Raw genomic sequence first — 20,335 nt, 5'->3', positions numbered from 1 at the left:
TCCTTGTTTTACACTATTCTCTATCATGCTCTTGGACATGTCACTTTTCACCTGAGCCTCAGTTTCTCCGTCTTTAAATTATCCCCCAGTCCTGCCCACCTCCAGATTGTAAAGCACAGTACACATTTTTAAAGGCACCACCGCGAAGGGTGCAGGGCGTGGCTGTAGTTATGTACAGAACTGAGAGCTGGCCTCTAGGGATGGCCAGCTCCGGTCAGTGCAGGAGGGAAGGGGAGAAACTCATGTTTCTGAGAGGCAGCATCCAAACAGCAGGGGCTCTGGGGTCAGATAGTCCTGGGTTCTAGTCTCTGCTCCAACCCTCTCTGGCTGTGTGACTTTGAGTCACAGCTAAATGTCTCTGAGCCTCCGTTTCCCCATCCTTAAGGTGGGGTCCGTGATAACCAATAGCTAGGGTTATTGGATGGATTAAATGAAATCATGTTCCCCTAAAATCTAACCTCCATGCGGTAAGTGTTAATAATTAAGAGCCTCCCCCCAACACAGACACATACCCCCACCCCCCGCTGTCCAAGGAGCAGAGGGTTGGAGCTTGCCCACGGGCTGTGGGGTCCCTGGCCTGCCCCATCACTCCACACTTATCCCCTAGGATATCCTTCCATGACCTTGGTTCTCCTTAAATGCCCTTCTGGCAGGAAGGGAAGGGGAGAGGCCCACGGCCATCGTTAAAGGTTTTTTCCCATGAAATCCAGCCCAATTTAATCCCAGGACTAGCGGGCCTCCGGAGGGGAGCCCCAGGGCCCCCTGCCAGTTCACCTCCAGGCTCAGAAGCTGCATGAAGGGGGACCCATCCCATCTCCCCTGCCCGCAGTCCAGCTCACCACCCTCACGCAGGGCACCCCAGCCCGTGATCCAGCAGTGCAGGCCCGGCTCGAAGAAGTGGGAGCGCGCGGGCAGGCAGACGGGTTGCACGGAGGCCGAGCGCACCACGGGGTGGTCGAGCTGCAGCAGGGCCACGTCATAGTCGTGGCTGTCCTCCTCATGGTACGGGTGCAGGAGCAGGCGGCTCACCTTGAAGGACACCTCACCTGGCCAGCGAGCGCTCTGCCACACTTTGCCCAGGAACACGGTCCACAGCGCCGGGGACGCCATGCTGAGGGCAGAGACGGGGACTCGCTCAGCGGCCGCCTCCCCGATCCCATCCCAGCTCCCTAGGGTAGCCAGCTTTCCCCCGGGACACCAGCCTCCAACCCATCCCCGCCCTGCTCTGGAAGGCCAGGCGGCTGGTGGTATGGTGTTCAGTGGTGGCCCTGGAGCCCTCCTGCCTGGGTTCCAGCTCCAGCGTCATCCCTCCCGAGGTGAGTGTGCACCTCTCTAGGCCTCAGTCACCCCATCTGCAAAATGGGAATAGCATCACCTACTCATATGTGCCTGAGGGAATTCAATAAGACTTTGTATGTAACAAAAGTTAGCACAGTGCCAGGCGCTGGCAGATCATTCTCTCCTTTTTTCTGTGCACTTTATAGATGGGGCAGCTGGGAACGCCCTGAAACTTGCTGGTCCTCAGGAGGAGGGGGAGGGAGTTGAGTGTGGGAGAATTGGCAGAGACTGGGCTGTGCAGACCCCTGGAGGCCGGGTCAGCATCCAGGTCTTTCTCTACCTTGTGGGCAGTGGGGAGCCAGGGATGAAGTGAAAGAAGCTGGGTAGTCAGACCGCACCCAGAAGGGCACCTGGGCACCTGGGCAGAGGATGCAAAAGGGACCTGGGCTCTGGGCTGCCGGGGCGACCCAGGGGTGATGGTGGCAGCGTGGACAGGCAGTGGCTGAAGATTCTCCAGACCACTGAGAGGGCCTGCTGCCTCGCTGAGTGTGAGGGGAGGGGGTGCCCTGGTGGCTCCAGGCCTTTGGCAAGGACTGTAGACCCAGGACAGAGGAGAAGGTGTGGGGACAGAGTCCAGAACTGGCCGTGCTGGGGGGCGGGTCTGGGACACCAGACCTCAGGCTAGGGGTGGAGAGTGGGTGCTGTCAGCCCACCACGGAGATGAGGAAGATGTCTGTAGGGCAGGGTGAGATGTCCCTTCTTGTGGGTTTCTCTGCCCCACCTCTCCCGCCCCAGGTCACAGACAGGCATGCCTGGAGGAGGGGGTTTATGGCCTATGACCAGGTCAGGCGGTTCTGTTTTCTGCTGTCCCCCAGTGTCTAGCACAGCCCCTGGCACACAGTAGGAGCACAACGAATATCATTGAATGGATGAATGAGTAAATAAATGAATCACTGACCCAGCTGAAAGCAAGATACCAAAAGTAGAGCACAGAGAGGTCAAGCAGTCTCACCAGGGGCACAGAGCGTGCTCGCGGTGGAGCAGGGCTGAACCCAAGGGTCGGAACAGCCAGTCTGAGGGGCTTCCCACCGCCCTCCCCTCTGTCTGCTTAGGTTTCAGACACACCGTACCCCGTCACAGCCTTCCCTACCCCACCTCTCGCGGCCCACGTCCCCGTGCCGTCCCCCTCACCTGTCCTCCTGGAAGCAGTGGGCAGCGGTGATGACCCAGCGGTCAGCGATGAGGGCCCCCCCGCAGATGTGTCGGCCCCGAACCTGGAGGCTGGCCTGCCAGGGCCACTCACCCTCCGAGGACTCGACCCCGCCCACGATGCGGCCCGAGGGGCCCTGGAGGCCACAGTCTAGGGGTGGAGGAGGGGCAGGGATGGACAGAGGGGGAGCGGCCGCAGAGAAACAGACACAGAGAAAAAGAGAAGGGGGAGGCAGGAAAGGCGAGCAGAGGAGCGACACGAAGGGGACAGGGAAAGAGAATGAAGGGGCGAGGGAGGGAGAGAGGCGGGCAGGACCCACACCAGGGGCAGAGGCGGGGTAGAAAGAGACAGACGGACAGACTGATGAGCTCTCCCTCCAGCTCCGCAGGGGGGTACCTCCCTCGCTCCCACGCTGGACGGCCCCGTAGGCGGAGGGGCACGCCGCCCAGCCCAGCCTGTTGGAGCCCCCAGGGCTCACCACAGTGCTGCTCGTCCGAGCCGTCCTTGCAGTCGGGGTGCCCGTCGCACTGTGGGTTGGGCTTCTTCACACAACTGCGGTCCTCACACTGGAAAGTGAAGGTCCCGCAAGGCACCCCTGGAATAGAGGGGGTGGGGGCAGGGCTTAGAGGGCCGGTCCCTGAGCCCAAAGGAGCCTCCAAAACAAGGCCAGGGAAGACAGAGCCTGGAAGAGGCCAGGAGGCGACCGGGGAGGGGTCTCTCGACCCCACTAAAGGGCTCCCTGAGGCTCCTTTAAGGTCCCCTAAAGGCCACGTCCCCTCCGCACCCCACACGCTGGTCTGTTAAGAGAAGGCAGTGTCTCCCCTCTCAGACCTGGGCTCCTGACCGTAAGATTATGCCTCCCTCCAGGTATGGTACCTGAAGGCAGACCCGTGCCTCCACTTTCAGCCCAGTGAGGCTCCCAAGAGCGCGGCTCTGCCTCTCCCATCAGACTGAGCTCCCCTCCCAGCCTGGCAGCCCTCCGGGCCCTGCCCCCCCAGCCACACAGCTGCACCTCACTGCCTTCACCGTGCACAGCTTCCTCCTCCACAGTTTTCGCCTGCTCTCCTTTCCTTCGCTACTTAAATTTCACCTCCCTTCAAGGCCCAGTTCAAAGCCTGCCTCTTCCAGGAAGCTTTCTCAGCCTGATCTCATTCTCTAGTCTTCATACGCTACTGCACATGATGTCCAGAAGGTCTGGGCCAAAGAGAGTCACCCATCTTTTTTTTTTTTTTTCTACTATCAGATAATCCCCAGAGGGCAGGGACCACTTTGGTGTCTTTTATTCCCATTTCTCAACTCTGCCTCGCATATCACTGAGTCGTCTGTGAGTGAAGGTTGACTGGGCAGATAGATGGATGGATGGACGAATGGATAAAACACTGGAGACTCAGGAGATTGGGCAGACCAACAAATGGGTGCCTTGATGGTCTGGTAAGAAGACTGACAAGCAGCTATTTGGATGGATAAATGAGTGGATGTAAGGACTAATGGACAAACATGTAGTTAGAGAGATCCGTGGATGCATGGCTGGAGGATGGAACAATGGACATACAGAGAGGCAGTTGGGTAAACCAGTAAGTGAGTAGATTGATGGCTTAGTGGATAGGGAGATAGGTGGTTGGACAGGCCGATGGATGAGTGAGTGAGTGGATGTGTGAATCAATGGACAGACAAGATGGTTGGGGAGACCAGAAGATGGATGGATGGATGGATGGATGGATGGACAGACATATGGGCATACTTATAAATGGGTTGGGAAGCATTTGGACAAGAGAGCAGAAAGCTTTGAGGAAGAAGCACGCAGAAGGGCTGGGCTATCTGGCTGAGCGCATTCTTCGGTTTCCCTCTAGATACCTGGTCGTACCCCACCCTACCTTCCTGGCACAGCTCTTCATCACTCCCATTGAGACAGTCAGGCTGCTGGTCACAGACCCTGGACAGTGAGATGCATGTGCTGTCCTCTTGGCACTGGAACGTGGCTCTGCAAACTGTATGAGGACACAGGGAGGGGACAGGTGGGAGGAAGCCAGAGGCACCAGGCTGGGACTTTGCGCTGCCTGTGACTGTGCATCGTATCGCGTGTCATGATCGCAAATCTCTTTCTCAGCTGCTTTACGCCTGAGCGTCACAGCAACCCTGTGAGATACTCCGTTTCATCGGTGGAAACAGAAATGAAGTGACTTTTCCAAGGTCACCTGGCTGAGCCAGAACTTGACGCCAGATGTTCTGGTTCCAAATAGGAGGCACCTTCACGAGCAGGATCAGAGGATCAGCGCAGAGGCAGGCACACCTCCCTTCCCTCCTGCTTCTCTCCCCACATATGTAAAACTTTGATGGGATGCAGGTGGTCTGGGGAGATCAGACTGGAACAGGCTGTACTGATGGTGACTCTGGGAGCCAGAAGCCAGGATTCAGAGGCAGAGGTATTGATCCGAGGGAGCCCCGGCTCGGGGGCCATCAGGACCCTGAGCCCCTTCTGCCAGGGCTGGGCAGTGGTGAGCACAACCTCGGGAAGAGTTGGCAGCTCCAGTCTGAACCCCTGCAGTGGAGGACCCCACTCAGAGGAGGCAGATGAAGGATCCTCTCCTTGGCCAACCTGGGTCTGCTGGGCTCTTCTTGATAGCCTTCCCCCTTCTGGTCCTACCCTCCCTCATCTGCTCTGTTCCTTCTTGGACGGCTGTCCTGGCAGAAGGCTGGGGGTGATGGCCTGGTGGGGAGAAGCCCTGAGCTGGGAGTCAGGACACCTGGGTCCCAGCTTGTCCCTGTCACTGCCCCACTGGGTGGCCCTCACTCTGTGCTTCCACCGTTCCATGTCAGCACAGCGAGGGAGCCCTACTTCCTGGATGCTGCTAATGGGAGCTGCCTGTGGGGGGCGGGTTTTGAAAGGGTGGGCTCAGCCCAGCACAGAGGTGAGGAGAGAGGAGCGACGGGGTGGGCGGGCAGCTCACCACAGTTTCTCTCATCCAGGCCGTTGGGGCAGTCTTTGACCCCGTCGCAGGCAGGCACACAGAGTCCATTCACAGAGCAGAGGAACTCTCCAGGGCAGGCTGGACAGGGAAGGAGCCATTAGGACACGCGTCAGCATGAAAACACGTGCAGACACGAGGCACCCGCGTGCTCACATGTGTACCCACAGGCCTGTGTACACGGTCCATGTGGACATACATGTCCGGGCACATGCACACAGCACACACTCGGGTAGGTATGAGTGTATATACCTCGTGAACACGTATGACTGCCTTGCACACGTGAGCACACACAAAGCTGCATATGTTTGTGCACACGTGTGCACACACACACACACACACACACACACTCCTTTTGACCAGCCTCTTGGTGCTTCCAGGGACAGCTCAGAGGCAGAGAGAAGCCGCGGGGCTTAGGGGGTCCCGCCCCAATCCCCAGCCTGCCCACACTCACGATCTGACTGGTTGTACAAGCCGTAGTGCACCTGCACGCCGGGCCCGGTGAGGGAGATCTGGGACGTGAAGTTGATGGTGATGCCAGCGGTGGCCACCACAGGGATCCTCTCGGCGTAGGGCTGCAGGGTGCGCAGGCCACACAGCCTGTGGGTGACCAGAGACAGGCTCAGGGCCACACGGTCTGGTCCTAGGTAAGGGACAGCCTGGGTCCCCGTGTACAGACAGGGCAAGGACAGGGCGGTCGGAAAGGAAGGGGGAGCCACATCCCCAGCCCACCCCCACCTCCTCTGTCTTGATTTCTCCCTTGGGTGGCCACTCACCCCCAGAGGCATCTAGAAAGCAGCCTGGCTATGTCACTCCCCTGCTCAAAAACCTTCAATGGCTCCCCATTGCCTGCAGGATAAAAGTTAACGTCTGGACTCTAGTTCCAGTCACCTAGGAGCTGTAAGAGTCTAGCAAGTCAGAGTCCTTCTCTGAGCCTCACTTTCCTCCCTTGTAAAACAAGGGAAATTATCATCTCTGTTGACCTGACATCTGACAAAAGTCTCCAATGTGTCAGTGGGAGCAATAGTCCTTGACTGGTCTACTCTCCATAGACTGGAAGGGATGTTCCTCCTGTGCTCGGTGTGGAGTGAGAAGGCAGCCTCGCTCCCCATTCAGGCCTTTCCCTCCCACTGAGAAGCCTCCACAGCCCTGGTGGCTTCCCTGTGACCCTCTGGGCATGAGGGAGGCACCAGTCCCGCTCCCAGGATCAGCAGTGCCATGCTGATGGGCGGCACCTTCTCCGTGAGTGGCCACACTCGGGTGGGACCACCCCCCAGCTGTGGGAGCACACTCACATCCCTGTCGGACACCCCCGTCCCCATCAATCATGCTCTCGTTCCCACAGAGCAGGTGGGATTCCCCGCAGAGAGCAGGTAAGAATCCTCCCGACTCCAGGGTGAGGGGCACGGCGCTCATCCCACACGGTGCCTGGTCACACCTGGCCTTACACAGCAAGAGGCCATGCTTTCATGGAGCAGGCGCAGCCACGCCCCCCAAGCAGCTCTCTCCTCAGAGAGCAGCCTGGGGTTCCCTGTCTTCCCAGGCGGGACACCCTCAACAGAACAGATGGGTTGGCCCCATCAGCTCCTAGGAATGCCTCCCACAGGGAAGGGAGTATCCTCACAGAGCAAACAGGAATGCATTTACAGGTGAGGGAAACACCCAGAACACGGGTGGAAAGGTCTGCAGACAGAGGTGAAAATGCCCCCAGCAGAGAAGGTAGGAGGAAGTCAAGAGAGCAAGTGGGAGTGCCCCAAAGCATGATGGGAACATCCCACAGCAGATGCAGCAGCCCACAGAGCCAGAGGCCAGAGGTTTCCTCAGAACTTCCAGAACACGGCAAGCATTTAATAGTTCAGTAATAGTTGGAGGCCCCGTTGCATGGGGATTTTGAGGTTCTCACAGCAACTCCACCCTGTGAGGAGGGATTGTTCTCATCCCGCTCTCCAGATAAGGCTCAGGAAAGGAAGTGCTGAGGCGGACGAGAAGCCAGCTTCCTCAGGACCCAGGAGGCCCCACCCAGCCTGCACTGTGCGGAGGTGCACCCTGACCGTCACTGCCACATGAGCTCTAGGGGCTGAGCCCTCACGTTCCCCATGACTCCCCTCAGACCTGGCCTAAGGTTTAGTTTCCCCATATACTGTTTGCCTGCAGTGATATTCTTGCCCCCATACCAATAAACAGTTCTCAAAGTATGGTCTGGGGACCACTTGGGGTCCAGAGTAAAAATTATTTTTATAATAATTCTCAGGTATCATTTGCCTTTTTCACTCTCTTCTCACACAAGGTAGAGTGGAATTTTCCAGAGCCTATGTGATGTGTAACCCATTGAATGAGGAAGCAGGTGTGGGGATTCATTTGTGGTCTACTAATCCAATTATTAAAGAAAGTTGCAAAAATGTAAAACGGTGAGATTATTCCTCACCAAATGTTTTTAGTTTGGGAAATATAATTAATTTTTCATAAAATATGTCCTTTATGTTAAAATGTAATGGGTTTCTTATTATTTTAAATGAACTGATAAATATTTTTAAATGTTCTCGGTTTTCATTTATAATACTGTAAATATAGGTTAAAAATATAGTTTTTATACAAGGCATAAAACTCTCTGGGGTGCTCCATAATTAAAGAGTACAGAGGGGTTCTGAGATGGAAAATTTTGAGAACCACTGCTCTGCAGCCCAGGGAGACCAGAGCGGGATGAGGTGCCACCAGGGGGCGCTCCTGCACAAGCCTCGTCCTTATCCTTTTAAAACTAAGGAAGCAAGGGGGTGTTGTGGTTTGTTTTTAAAGTAGATAAACAAATGCTATCATGGATTACTATCCCCAGAGAATTGCCCTGGAGAGTGGACAGGGGATCTGGGGGCTGGGAAATACCGGGCAGGGGGAAATGAGGAATCAGGTGCGTTCCTGAACATGCTTAAGGTTCAGGGGCCTGGGGCACTGTCCCCAGACAGTCACGGGAGACTGTGGAGAGACAGGGAAGGAACCAGAGCCGGGTTGGAGGGCAGTGGAATGTTTCAGTTTATAAGAATTTGAGGGCTGCATGGTCACCTCAAGCCTTAGCCAGAGGCTCTAAGACACCAGCATCTGTCAGTAGGACATTTCTCTACTGACATCCAAGAGAGGATTCCAGGGTCAGCCTGCAGCTCAGCCTGGTACTCAGGAACTGCTCAGCCTGGGCAGCATTCAGTTCTCAGCCTGGAGGCCTGGGGCAGACAGGAGGTGGCAGAATTTCTGGGGCGAGGCTCTTCATTAGCAGGAGCCAGAAAAGAGGCTGTAATCCGGCAGCTCAGGCTGAATCACTCAGCCTAAGGACGATCTGTTTAGCCTGTGCAGTATTAAAAACTTCTTTTCAAATGTAGTTGCCAGCTAATTGCACATAACATCTTAGATTCTCGCTTCTGAAAAATAAGCCCTAGAAACACTGGCTGGAAGTGATCAGAGGCTGCCCGAATTAGGCAGGGCACGTGCGGCCCAGCTAACCAGGCTCCTCCCTCCCTCCCTCTCCCCCACGCAGCCTGCCTCAAGGAACTACGCACGCACTGGCCCGGCCCCTTTGCACATCATCATTTCTGGTTCTTGCCACAGTGCCTTCTGCGTGAGGGTTTGCGTCCTCTGGCTCTCCAATCCCTCCCCATCCACCAAATGCTGCCCCCTCCCCCCAAACCCTGTCCAAGGAGCACCAGAAGTCTGAAAGCTGTGGAGCCCACGTCTCATCTCAGCTACAAAGTGCTGGGGGTCTGAAAGCACATTTTTGCACCGGGGCTGCCTTGCGCTTTCTCACTTTTCTGGATTTGGAGAATTTTCCTTCCTGCCTCACCTAGACAGTAAGCAGGGATCCGGTCAACCTTGCATGTCAGCAACTCTACACAGGGAGGAGTTCAAGAAAGATTGGATGGTAGATGGATGGATGGATGGACAGCAGGAAGGAAGGGTGGGTTGGTGTATTGATGGATGGGTAAATGGATGGAAGGAAGAAAGAATTGGTGGATGGATGGATGGATGGATGGATGGAAGGAAGGAAGGATGGAAGGATGGATGGAAGGATAGATGGATGGACACACACATACATGCATTCCCTTCCCTAAAGACAGGTTAAATGGGAAAGACAGTCAGCAAAGACAAGCACTAAGAAAAGGGAGGACAGCAGTCTCACTTGGTGGCCAGAGTGGTGGACCTGCAGCTGCAGAGCTGAGGCTGGGCTCTGCCACGTGAACCAGCTGTGCGACCTTGGGCATCTGCCTCAACCTCAGCAAGCTCCCATTTTCAAGTCTGTAAGATGGGGCGACAGCTCCCTTGTAGGGTGTTTTATGGCATGCGTGAGAAATGATTTCTTTGAAAACCAGCTGCTATCGTCGGGCTGTGCGCTCACCAAGGGCAGCAGCTGGAGCTCCTTCTTCCTCATCGCCAGCACCCGGCAGTGCCCGAGGAGCCTCTGTGGCCGCCCAGGGGGTCAAAGGAGCAGAAGGGCCGCCCCATAGACAGGCCGGGCCTGAGGGGCCCCAGCAGACCTGAGGAGCCAGGGGCTCTGCCTGTCCCCATCGGTGAAGTGGAAATGGTTGCCGGATTTCACGAGGTCAGCTCCCTGCCCCGCCCCCAGGCCACTCAAAGGGCATGAGGCCTCTGCTGGGGAGCAACTGGGTAGAAAACAGGGAGGTAGGGGGAAGGCAGAAAGGGCGTGAGGTGACAGTGCCCAAGGATGCCCTGCCCGTGGGGGAACCCGCGCCAGCCTCTCCTCATCAGTGTGCTAGCACCTGAGGGGTGAGACACCCTCTCCCCACACCCACCCTCTGTCGCTCCTCGTCAGTGGCCATTCTGGGCCCCAGGACTGTGCCTCCCCCTCCCTACAAATCCTGTGCCTGGAAATCTACACCCTTCCCCAGACCTCTTGTGTCTTTGCCACCCACACAAGCAGATTTTCCAACAAATGCTTATTCAAAGAATTTCCCAGCAACTACATAGGCCGCTGGTTATCAAAAAAGATCAGAACTAGAGGAAATGGTTTGTCCGGTGCTTACAGTCTGGAGGTGCACCTCTGCCTTCCCTTCCACCCTCAGACACGGTCAGGAGCCTGGGGGCAGGGGGCCACGAGCCTCCACCGCGGGACCCCGGACCCTTAACGAAGGTCTGAGAAGTCAGGGATGGGACTTCCCAGGCTGCCCTCGGAGCTGACGAGAGGAGAGCCCCAGAAGCTGTCCGTCCGTCCCCTCAGCAGGATGCCAGCGCGTTAGTCGGGACGGCTCGGCCAAGGGAGGGAACAGCTGGTACAGCTGCTCGGAGGACCTGCAGGAAGATTCTGCTCGAGTGTGAGCGCACAGATGAGCACGCGTACGTGCAGGATGTGCGCACACAGGCCCGCACGCTGCCACACACGCTCTGGATCATGCTGCCTAGCTCAACTCTGGTTTCTCTAGTTACGAGCTGGGTGACTTTGTGTGAATGTCTTTGCCTCTCTGTGCCTCAGTCCCTCATTGGTCTATGAAGGAGGCAGTGCGGGGCCTGCTTCCTCACCAGGTTGCTGAGGGTGATGGAAACGGCACCTGAGCTCTGGGCCTGCCTGGTGCAGAGCCCAGAGCCAGTTACGAACTCATGGCCAGTGCCTTCTGGAGCTCCTGCCCATCCCGGCCTGCAGGAGCCGGCGTCCTCCACCCACGATCTCACTTACTCCTCCCTGGATGGGGACCTGCTGCATGCCCACTTTTCAGATGAGTTACCTGAGGCTGGGAGGGGTGAGTCCTCGCTGAATGGAAGGAGAGGAGCCAGGGTTTGAACACTGCTGTGTCTCATTTCAACAGCTAAGCTCTTTCCACCTCTCCAGCCCAACTTGGAATGACATTTCATTAGGAGCTAATAAACACAACTTATTGGAAGACATCTTTCTGATGGGTAAATAATAAAAAGTTGGGGCCCTGGACCCTGGGCAGGCCTAACCCCCTTGTTTTACAGATGAGGAAGGGGGTGTACCCAGAGTTACATGCAGAAACCAGGTAACCAGACGCCCCCAAGCACATCTTCAACCCCCCAGCAGGGGGGGGAGGCTTGGGAAGAGGGAGGAGGGGGTGGGAGTGCCGGGCCTTGTCAAACCTCACCCTCCCACCCCACCCACAACCCAGCTGCACCCTGGTCCCTTGCCACCACTTCAAAAATGCAAAAAGACAAGGACAAGAAGCCAAGTTTTTAGTCCTCCCTAGACCTCAGTTTTCCCACCTGTACAATGGGTGAGGGTAGGGCTCGATGGTCAGCCCGGCCCACTTTCTATAGCTCAACGGTGCTTTGAGACAGTGGGGAAGGTGAGACCCCTCCAACCCCGATAGACTCTGTCACAGTGCCTGAAATCTCACCATTGCACTATCATTCCTTCTGATGAAGACTCTCCCCATCTGTGGTCCACACTTGAAACCCAAGGGTAGCTCATGAAGTCCCAGCCCCCAGTGCCCACACCTTTGCCTGACCCTCCTGGCTACGTCAGGGAGGCAGGAAGAAGGCCCTGCAGGGGGAGCACGTTGTGGACCACCGTGTGACCTGCTGTTCATGGCTAGTGGTGGACATGGGAGAGAGGCCCTGACTGCGGACCCATCTGGGTACTACTTAATCCCACTGAGCCTCGATTCCCTTCTCTGGGAAATGGAACGATGATGCCTCTGACATCACAGGCTGTCGGGCCATGAACTGATGCCCTGTGCTGAGCACCAAGCAGGTGGAATGGGGCGCCTGGTGCCAGGGCCCGGCTCCCGGCTAATGGAATAGCCGTGGCGCTGGGGGCTAAGTGCGGGAGTATCAGACCCAGGCCCTTCTCACCCCTTCCTAGCCCCTCGCCGAGATATCAGATTCAGCTATGGAGTTGAGAGGGTGGCGGGAAAAAACGTTATCATCATGTGGAGAACCGTGAATCGAGGACCACTCTCAGGGTCACTCTGGGCTCCTGACACTGGGGGGTGAGCCCAGCCATCCTCAGTCTGGGAAGCCCCCAGGCAGGTGGGGAGGGGCCCTGAGGGAGCACCACAGAGGTGGCACAGAAATGCCACCCACATGCTGGGACCCGTGGGACAAGATGCCTTCTGCTCTCCAAAAAGCACCGGGCCAGAGTCACACCACCTGACATCACCCCCAAACAGCACAGGCCTGAACTCACACCCTCGGCACGTCTTCTTTTTCCTTTTAATCATGGTCCCTGATAAATTGCAAACTCCCTGGAAAGGATGATGACAAATGAACGAGCATCACCAATCCCCGTCCCCTCTCGTCTGGCTGACGCTTTTCAAAAGGATCAACCGAAAAGCAAAATACAAGCGTTGGACTTCCCTGGTGGCGCAGTGGTTAAGAATCCGCCTGCCAAGGCAGGGGACACGGGTTCAGCCCTGCTCCGGGAAGATCCCACATGCCACGGAGCAACTAAGCCCATGTGCCACAACTACTGAGCCCGAGTGCCACAACTACTGAAGTCCACGCGCCTAGAGTCCATGCTCCGCAACAAGAGAAGCCACCCAATGAGACGCCTGCGCACCGCAACGAAGAGAAGCCCCCGCTCGCTGCAACTACAGAAAAGCCCGCGTGCAGCAACAAAGACCCAACGCAGCCAAAAATAAAAAATAAATTTATATATATAAAAAAAATATATGCAAGCATTGGTGAACGTGGACACCAACCCCAGAATCCAAGAATTCCAGAGTCCTAGAACTTTCCAATTTTAGTGTGCTGGAATCTTGGATACTCAAAATCTTTGAAATCAAGAACCTTGCATATTAGAATCCCAGCCTCCATTAGACCCCTAGGACCTCAGGGTTGGAAGGCGAGCAGACGCCCAATCTGCTACTAGATGTAGAATCTTCTCTTCAGTATCTCTGTACCGCAGGTGGGGAGGGGTCTCCCCAGATCTGCAAGGCTACTTTGAGATCCCTTCTCTCTCCCCAAGCCTCTGCCCCCGCTGCAAAAATGGAACCATGGGAGGGTGTCCTTCTGCTTTCCCTCCATGCCCCCATTATCCCCTGTGCGTGACCCATCCTCTCTGCCTCTGAGGGACGCTCCCGCACAGCATTTAGACACAGAGCCCCTCCCCTTGTAAATGCCCCCTCCTTGAATGCCCTAGTTCTCTCCTTCACTCCCCAGACCAGGGAAAGCGCGTCTGCACTGCCTCCGTTCCCTGCTTCCCTTGCAGCCGTCAGGACCAACAGTGGCCCACAGGGTGCCAGCCACAGTGGGCATTTCCCAGCCTTCATCCGACTGATCAAACTGCATCACGTCGACCAGAGGACGGCCTGGCCACGCTGCGTCCTGCCCACCTCCCCAAGGGACCCAATTCTTCCTCAGGAACTTTGTCACCGGGGGGCAAAGGGCAGGACAGAGAGCAAGGGCTGGCGCCCCACAGGGGGCATGGGTGACTCAGGGTGGCCCTGGGAAGCGGTCGGGTTAGCAAGAGCGGCATGGGCGCTGGCTCTGCAGCTTCACAGCCGGGAAGCCGCTTGAATGTGGCCAACAGCAGGGAGCGGGATAAGCAAGAGGTGTCTGCATTTGCACTTGGGCGGGTTTAGGGAAAGGCACCCTAGCACTGCTGAGTCCTGTGGCTCTGTGTCAGCTCACTTAAGGATTTGGGGTGACAGCACCCAAGGAAATGAAACCATTTCACTCTAACTAGGACCAACATCCAAGGTGGCTGATGACAAATGTGTGTCTGAGACTTCTGGGTGGCAGGAGGGGAGGCTGAGGCCCGGGCTGGGGGCCGGGACAGGGACTGGGTCAAGGGTGAGGCAACAGGCCTGATGCCCCTCTGAGGTCCCAGACCTGGGCTCCCGAGGGGGGTTACCTGCAGGGACAGGAAGGGGGTTCCGGGCGGGTACCTCCGGTTCTGGATGGTCCACTGGCCTTGGGTGCATGGCATGTCGTATTTCTGCCTCCGCAGAGTGTAAGCATCAAACCAGAGGGCCAAGCCGTAGTCCAGGGAGGGCACCTGGGACAGAGGAGCCAGTCACCAGGCGGCCCATGGGCTGCGGCCAGGCGGTAGTCCCACCTCCCAGGACACCAAAGCGGGGAAGGGGCCTGCCAACACAGAGTGCCAGCTGGGGCTGAGGTCTGTCAGTCACTCAGCAAACAGGCGTTGCCACGGCAACAGAACCATCCCACCCGCCCTGGAAGGATTGGTACCCAGAGCTCAGCCTGTGGGTGCTTCAGCAGAGGCAGGACAGTGCTCCCCTCCCAGCTGGGATCCCCGGAGGTCTACAGGGTGCTCTGGGCAGAGGGTAGGTGGGCTCACCGTGAGGCGCCAGGAGCAGTGGGTGCTGGGTGAGTAGTAGCTGGGGAAGTATGGCGTGCTGAGGACACCCTGCAGCTCCAGCCGGCCTTCCAGGGTCAGATTCACCTCACAGGCTTGGCCCGGAGAACAGAAGTTACACAGGGTGCCTTGGACCCACCCCGCTGCACCTGCCAGCAGGCGGGGGGCAGCTGAAACCCATGCCCCCTACTGCCACTAAACAGTACAGCCTGATGACTGAGTGTGAATGTGTGACCTTGGGCCTCAGTTTCCTCATCTGTGAAACAGGGACAATAACAGTACATACCTCATAGGGAAGTTGAGTGGATTAAACAGACGTGGTATGTAGTAAGTGCTCAATAAATGTTCGCTACTGACGTCAGCTGTGCGACCCTTCACGGTTTACTGAATGTGCTCACTGCTGCGCCAGCCTCACAGTTACGGGGGTTGGGGAGGGAGAATCGATCCCCTTTTCAAAGATGAGGTTTGCGGAAGAGGAGCCACTTGGCTGACGTCACACAGTGAGAGGGCGAGGCATGGGCAGCAGGTGTGTTCCCAGCTAGCACAACACCTTCCATGGAAGTCAGGGGCCCTAAAGCCCCCATTCCCTCCCCGTAGAGCTATGTCAGAGACGCCCATGAGAACGGGCAGCTCTGGTACCTCTTTCGCTCCAGGGACTCCCAGGGGTCACCTGTGGACCTGGGCCACCAGCAGGAGACCAGTGGGGTGGACACCAGGGGACGGAGGGGAAAGCCGGTGGGAAGAGGCAGACTGACGGCAGAGGCGGGGAGAGGCTCTTTGTGTAGTTCCTGTTTGCAACCCTCCCTTCCACTGAGCCCAGGACAGCCCAGGACAGCCAGCCATCGGGTGTGAAGGGTGGGACGTGCTCTTCCTGAGAAAGGGGGTGGAGGAGGGGGAATCCGGAAGCAGGAGGAGAGTGGGGAAGTCTCAGTGGGGCAGCCTGGGGGACCCTTTCCCAAGGAATGCTGGGAATCGCCCTCCCCTGAGCCATCTCCAGGGACGACTGTGTGGTTGGCCTTTGGTGTGAGAGGGTTGTCTGGTGGACCCCACGCTCCAGGCTCAGCCAGGGTGGGTGCAGAGGGAAGAGGGGGAAGGGGAGGACAGAGAGAGGAGGGCAGACAGACAGTAAACTCAGGAAAGAAAGAGGGCAGGAGAGAGAATGAGGGGGAGATGAGGGAGGGTGGGAGAGAGGGGCAGGGGAGGGGGTGAGGGAGAAGGTGGGGGAAATGGAGCGAGAATAGAGAGAGATAAAGGGGGTCCAGGGGTGGGGGTGAGGTTGGAGAGCAGAGGCGCTTCCAGAACCTTCCCTCCCCCATCCCATCCCCAACCAGAGCAAAGAAGGTGAAGGCAAGCCCGAGGAGCACCCGTGGCTTCTGCCACTGTGCCCCTCCCATCCCCTAGGGACCCCTCACCCCTCACCCTGGAAGGCCACGGGCTGCACGGAGAGCACGAAGGGGTCATAGTAGCTGTGCAGGCCCTTCTTCCAGACCACCGCCATGACGGCACCCGATGCCAGGACCTCCACCACGGGCTCCTGGCGACTGCAGCCATAGACCCTGGTGGGACAGAAAAAGGTGGCGACGGGGGAGGCAGGGTCTGAGACGGGCATCGGGGGGGCAGCGGGTTTCCAGGAGGAGCAGAGGAGGAGGGATTGGCAGCCTATACATCTGGGTCTTCGGCTAGTCTGCTGTGTGTCCTCAGGCAGGTGTCTGACCATCTCTGGCCCAGGGGGCTGACTGGAGGCCCTGTAAGGGTCAGGCCAGCTCCTCAGGGGAGAGAAGCCAAAAGGTTACCCAGACTTCTGGAGCTTACAATTCGACTGTGAGGGCTCATTCCAGGCCCATAGCACTCCTCCACACCCTCAGAATCCCTGTGACCCCTGAGTGCCCAGTAGGCAGACCAGACTGGCACTATACACGCTGGCTGGCCACACCTGACCCCTGGCCCTGTTCTGGGCTGGAATAGAGAGAAGACAGGTGTGTGGTCTGGTGATCCCTTGGGCACCTCAGGATTCTACCCAGAGCCTGCCATGGGGGAGGCACAGAGGAAATAGCAGTATCTTAGAATTCTAGACTCTTAGAGGAATGTCAGCCCTGAAAAGGCTTTTCAGAGATTGTCAAGGTCAACCGCTTGGTTTCCAAGTGGGGAAACCCAGGCTCACGAACGTGCCAAGGCCCCACCCTGGGTCCACAGCAGAGACAGACCCACGCTAGGCACTGCCTGTGACGGCGCCTGGCGCCCCTGCTGTGTCCACGCCCATGGTCGGCCCATCTCAGGTGGGGTGCTTCCGGCTTCCCTATCCCTCACTCTTTGCCAACATCTGCCGAACTTCCCCTTGCCTCCGACAGAATTCTCTGGAGCCCTTGCTAATCGGTGGACCAATTCCCAGAAAGCTAATAACCCTGCTTTCCCCGGAGGGGGCACGCCAGCATCCAGCTGCGGGGTACTGCCTGGCCGGCGCCGGCCCTGGAGCTCTGGCCTTGACCGATGGGAGTGGGTGGCCACGTGGGGGGCTGCAGGCACCCAGGGAAGCGCGAGAAATCCAAGCACAGCCTCAAAAACACCACCCACAGCAGCCCTGGCAACCCTGGCCACTGGAGGGAAGACTGAGCAATCCCAGGAATTTCCCCAGGAGGGTCCTGGTGCCCCAGGGTCCTGGGAAGGGGCATTTCCCCTGGCCTCCGCCTGCCCAGGCACTGGTCCCCACTTCCTCGTCCTCCTGCTTTGACCACCGCTGGCTTGATCTCACTGTGGGGGTCGGGGGGAGGGGTCCACCCTGCGGTACCAGGCCCTCCCCAGCTCCACTGCTCCCCTCCTCCAGGAGGTGGGAGGTAAGATATACGGATTAAGAGGGACCTGAGGTCGCCTTTATTAGTTGCTTTTAATATTAGGGATTTCTTTTATTTACTTAGCAGCTGAGCCCTTGTTGTAACTAAAACGAGGTGAAAGTTGGTGGAGGCCCCACCATCTCCCCCCGCCCTCCAACCCCGCCCCCGCGTCTTCCCATTACCACCAAAGTCCCCCCTTCATGGTCTGGGGTGCAAGTCTGAGGACCTCTCCAGTCTTGTCTGACCCGTCATTTTACACCTTCTCCAAGGGTCTGAGACGGAGTGAGCCACCTGGTGCCACAGTGAGTAGGGACAGAGCTGAGCCGGCAGTCAGGTCCCCTCTGCAGCAGCAGGCTGCGGGGGGCACTTGGAGAAGCCCCAGGGAAAGCGCTGAAGCGTTCCCACCCTCATCATTCCTGGAAATGAGCTGTGTCTGGCTTCTCTGGGCTCCCCAGGGCCCTCCAGGAACCCAGCCCACGCACAAGCCAGATGGCGGTCAGCACGTGGCAGGGCGGTGGGGGGGCGGGGGGAGGGCTGCAGATGAGAGCACAGCCTCAGACCCTGGAGAGTCAGAGAGGCCCCAGGGGAGGGGGCCGGGGAGAACCTTCACCCAGCTCGCCCTTCAGGACTGCCCTTGATCTTGAACATGCAGGTCCCACCCCCATCCCGAAAGCTGGAAGCTGGGTGCCTGAGAAAGACAGAGGAGGCAGCAGCCTGGTGCCCCAGGGTGTCCCCTGACCTCCTACAGACCTACTCCCCTCTCCCATCCAGTGGGGGGGTGATCAGGCTCCTGGAGGCCAAGGCCATTTCCAGCCCCTTCATGGTCTCCCCACAGCCCACCACCTGCCCGCCTTCTGCATTCCATGTCATATCCTAAAGCCCTTCTCCTCTGCTCAAGAACTTTCTGTTAGTTCCTCACTTAGCAAGTATTAAGGTTCAGATAGCTCCTGGCATTCCATGCCCTTGGTGACTCAGCCCCAACTCGACTATATATAATGATAGTAGTAATGGGTAGCTACTGGATGTTTAATGGATACATTTAGTGTATAGTAATAATGGACAGCATTACTGTGTGTGAGGAGCCTGGCCCAGCAGGTCTGATTTAAATCCTCGCAATAACCCTGCAAGGTAGGCATGGCTGTGCACCCATTTTACAGGTGAGGAAACTGAGGCGCAGAGAGGCAAAGTAACTTGGCTTAGAGCACACTGCTAGAAAGCGGTAGAGTATGGTTGGAAGTCTGGGGCTGCCAGACTCTGGAGCATTCTAACAAGATCACGTCGCCTCCCAGAGCTGACCTTAGGGGTCATCTAGTACACCTGTTTTGTTACAAATGGGGAAACCGAGGCTGGGGGAGGGGAAGGGGATTGCTCACAGCACATAGCCTTTTCCAGTCTCCTCTCACCATCTCCCTCTGGGCTGGCCTCACTGTCTCCCGGATACCAAATACCAGGGCCTGGGGTCACACAGCCCCTTGTCTCAGAACACTGGGTGTGGCTTTGGCCCCACACCGTCACCCCCTTCCCAACCTGCCCCCCACTGCCCTCCCAGGGACTCACGAGGTGATCAGCCTCCTCTCGAGGGGCCCAGCCACATCATACATGGCCAGCCGGTCCCGGCAGTCAGCCAGCATCCACTCGAGCCGGAGTTTGAGCATGAGATCCTCGGGGCCCTGCAGATGCCACAGGCAGCTGGAGGCCAGGGGGTCGGGCCCCTTCAGCCGGAGGACCTGGCCCTGGCCCACGTAGCTGTAGCGGTAGCAGCCTGGAGTGGGGAGAGGGACAGGCCCCCTGAGCCCTGTTAGCTGGGAGGAGAGACCCGCGGTGGGCCCAGCCCTGTCAGGTCCTCACCCAAGCAGGGGTGGGGCGAGGAGAGTAGCTGGATGGGGGTCAGCCCAGATATGCTATATCCCAGCTTTCTGTTTCCCTACTGCCCCATCCCCAGCCTCCTCAACCATGCACTCATTCATCGGTTCATTCATTCGTTCCCTTAGCACTCACTGAGCTCTCCATGCCAGGCGAGCGCCAGAGAAAGGTCCCGTCATTGCCGGGAGCAAGGAGAGCAGCAGGGACAGATGCAGGCGCTGGGCGGAATAGCTCAGAAGTGAGGGCTCCCAGGGAAGTCCTGGGAGGTCACAGAGTGAGGAAAGGGCCGCAGGCCAGGGCGGACAGGGGACTTTGAGTCAGGAGGGCAAGTGGGAGGAGGGAGGCAGGACCCAGATCACGCCCAGGAGAGAAGCCTTTTCCTCCTGCGGCCGTGGGAGCCATGGAAGGTTAGGCGGGGCTGGGACACGGTCGGGCTTGGATCACAGACTCCTCTGGCTACTGGGAGCAAAGCTGAGGAGGCCGGGAGACCAGTGGGATGACCAAGCAATAAGGGGAGCGGGCTGGGGCCTTCATTTCAGGTGGAGAGAAGGGAGTGTGTTCCAGTGGGGCTGGGAGGCAGCCCGAGTAGAGGAAGTGAGCTCAAGCTAGTATGCTGCCATAAGTATGTCGTTTAAACGTCATCATGAGCCTGTGAAGCAGGGAGGATGGCTGCTCTGCCAGGAAGCAGTAAGGATTCGGGAGTAAGCCCCGGATGTGGGAGGCAGCCTGGTATGCGGGGAGTCCAGACGCTGCGTGGTCGTCCCGGCACCGCCTCTTATCAGCTGCGTGACTCTGGGCCAGTCACTCAGCCACGCTGAGTTCCGTCAAATGGACAAGGTACTAACCCCTGTCCCACCTCCTTCTCTGTGTGGTTCTGAGGACCAGGAAGGGAATGGAGGTGAGTGAACAGGCTTTGCTCTGA

At 57.7% G+C, this 20,335-nt stretch overlaps 1 protein-coding gene across 5 annotated transcripts in view; it reads right to left on the bottom strand.

Moving 5' to 3' along the window:
- Window positions 1–20,335, bottom strand: part of TMPRSS6 (transmembrane serine protease 6) — a 37,917-nt gene that overhangs the window by 2,304 nt on the left and 15,278 nt on the right. For 3 of the 5 annotated variants that reach the window (XM_060164770.1, XM_060164769.1, XM_060164771.1), the window contains exons 7-16: window positions 19,108–19,312; window positions 16,142–16,278; window positions 14,705–14,817; window positions 14,292–14,401; window positions 5,909–6,054; window positions 5,437–5,535; window positions 4,363–4,476; window positions 2,967–3,083; window positions 2,470–2,638; window positions 840–1,111 (exon numbers count right to left, since the gene is read on the bottom strand). In XM_060164770.1, the coding sequence (XP_060020753.1) occupies window positions 840–1,111; window positions 2,470–2,638; window positions 2,967–3,083; window positions 4,363–4,476; window positions 5,437–5,535; window positions 5,909–6,054; window positions 14,292–14,401; window positions 14,705–14,817; window positions 16,142–16,278; window positions 19,108–19,312 (1,482 nt within the window). The remainder of the gene's footprint in view (window positions 1–839; window positions 1,112–2,469; window positions 2,639–2,966; window positions 3,084–4,362; window positions 4,477–5,436; window positions 5,536–5,908; window positions 6,055–14,291; window positions 14,402–14,704; window positions 14,818–16,141; window positions 16,279–19,107; window positions 19,313–20,335) is intronic. The other 2 variants (XR_009543278.1, XM_060164772.1) reach the window with 1 other exon arrangement.

Source organism: Lagenorhynchus albirostris, chromosome 11 (genome assembly GCF_949774975.1).
Source record: "Lagenorhynchus albirostris chromosome 11, mLagAlb1.1, whole genome shotgun sequence".
NCBI classification, from domain to species: domain Eukaryota; kingdom Metazoa; phylum Chordata; class Mammalia; order Artiodactyla; family Delphinidae; genus Lagenorhynchus; species Lagenorhynchus albirostris.
This window is presented reverse-complemented; position numbering and strand designations above follow the sequence as displayed.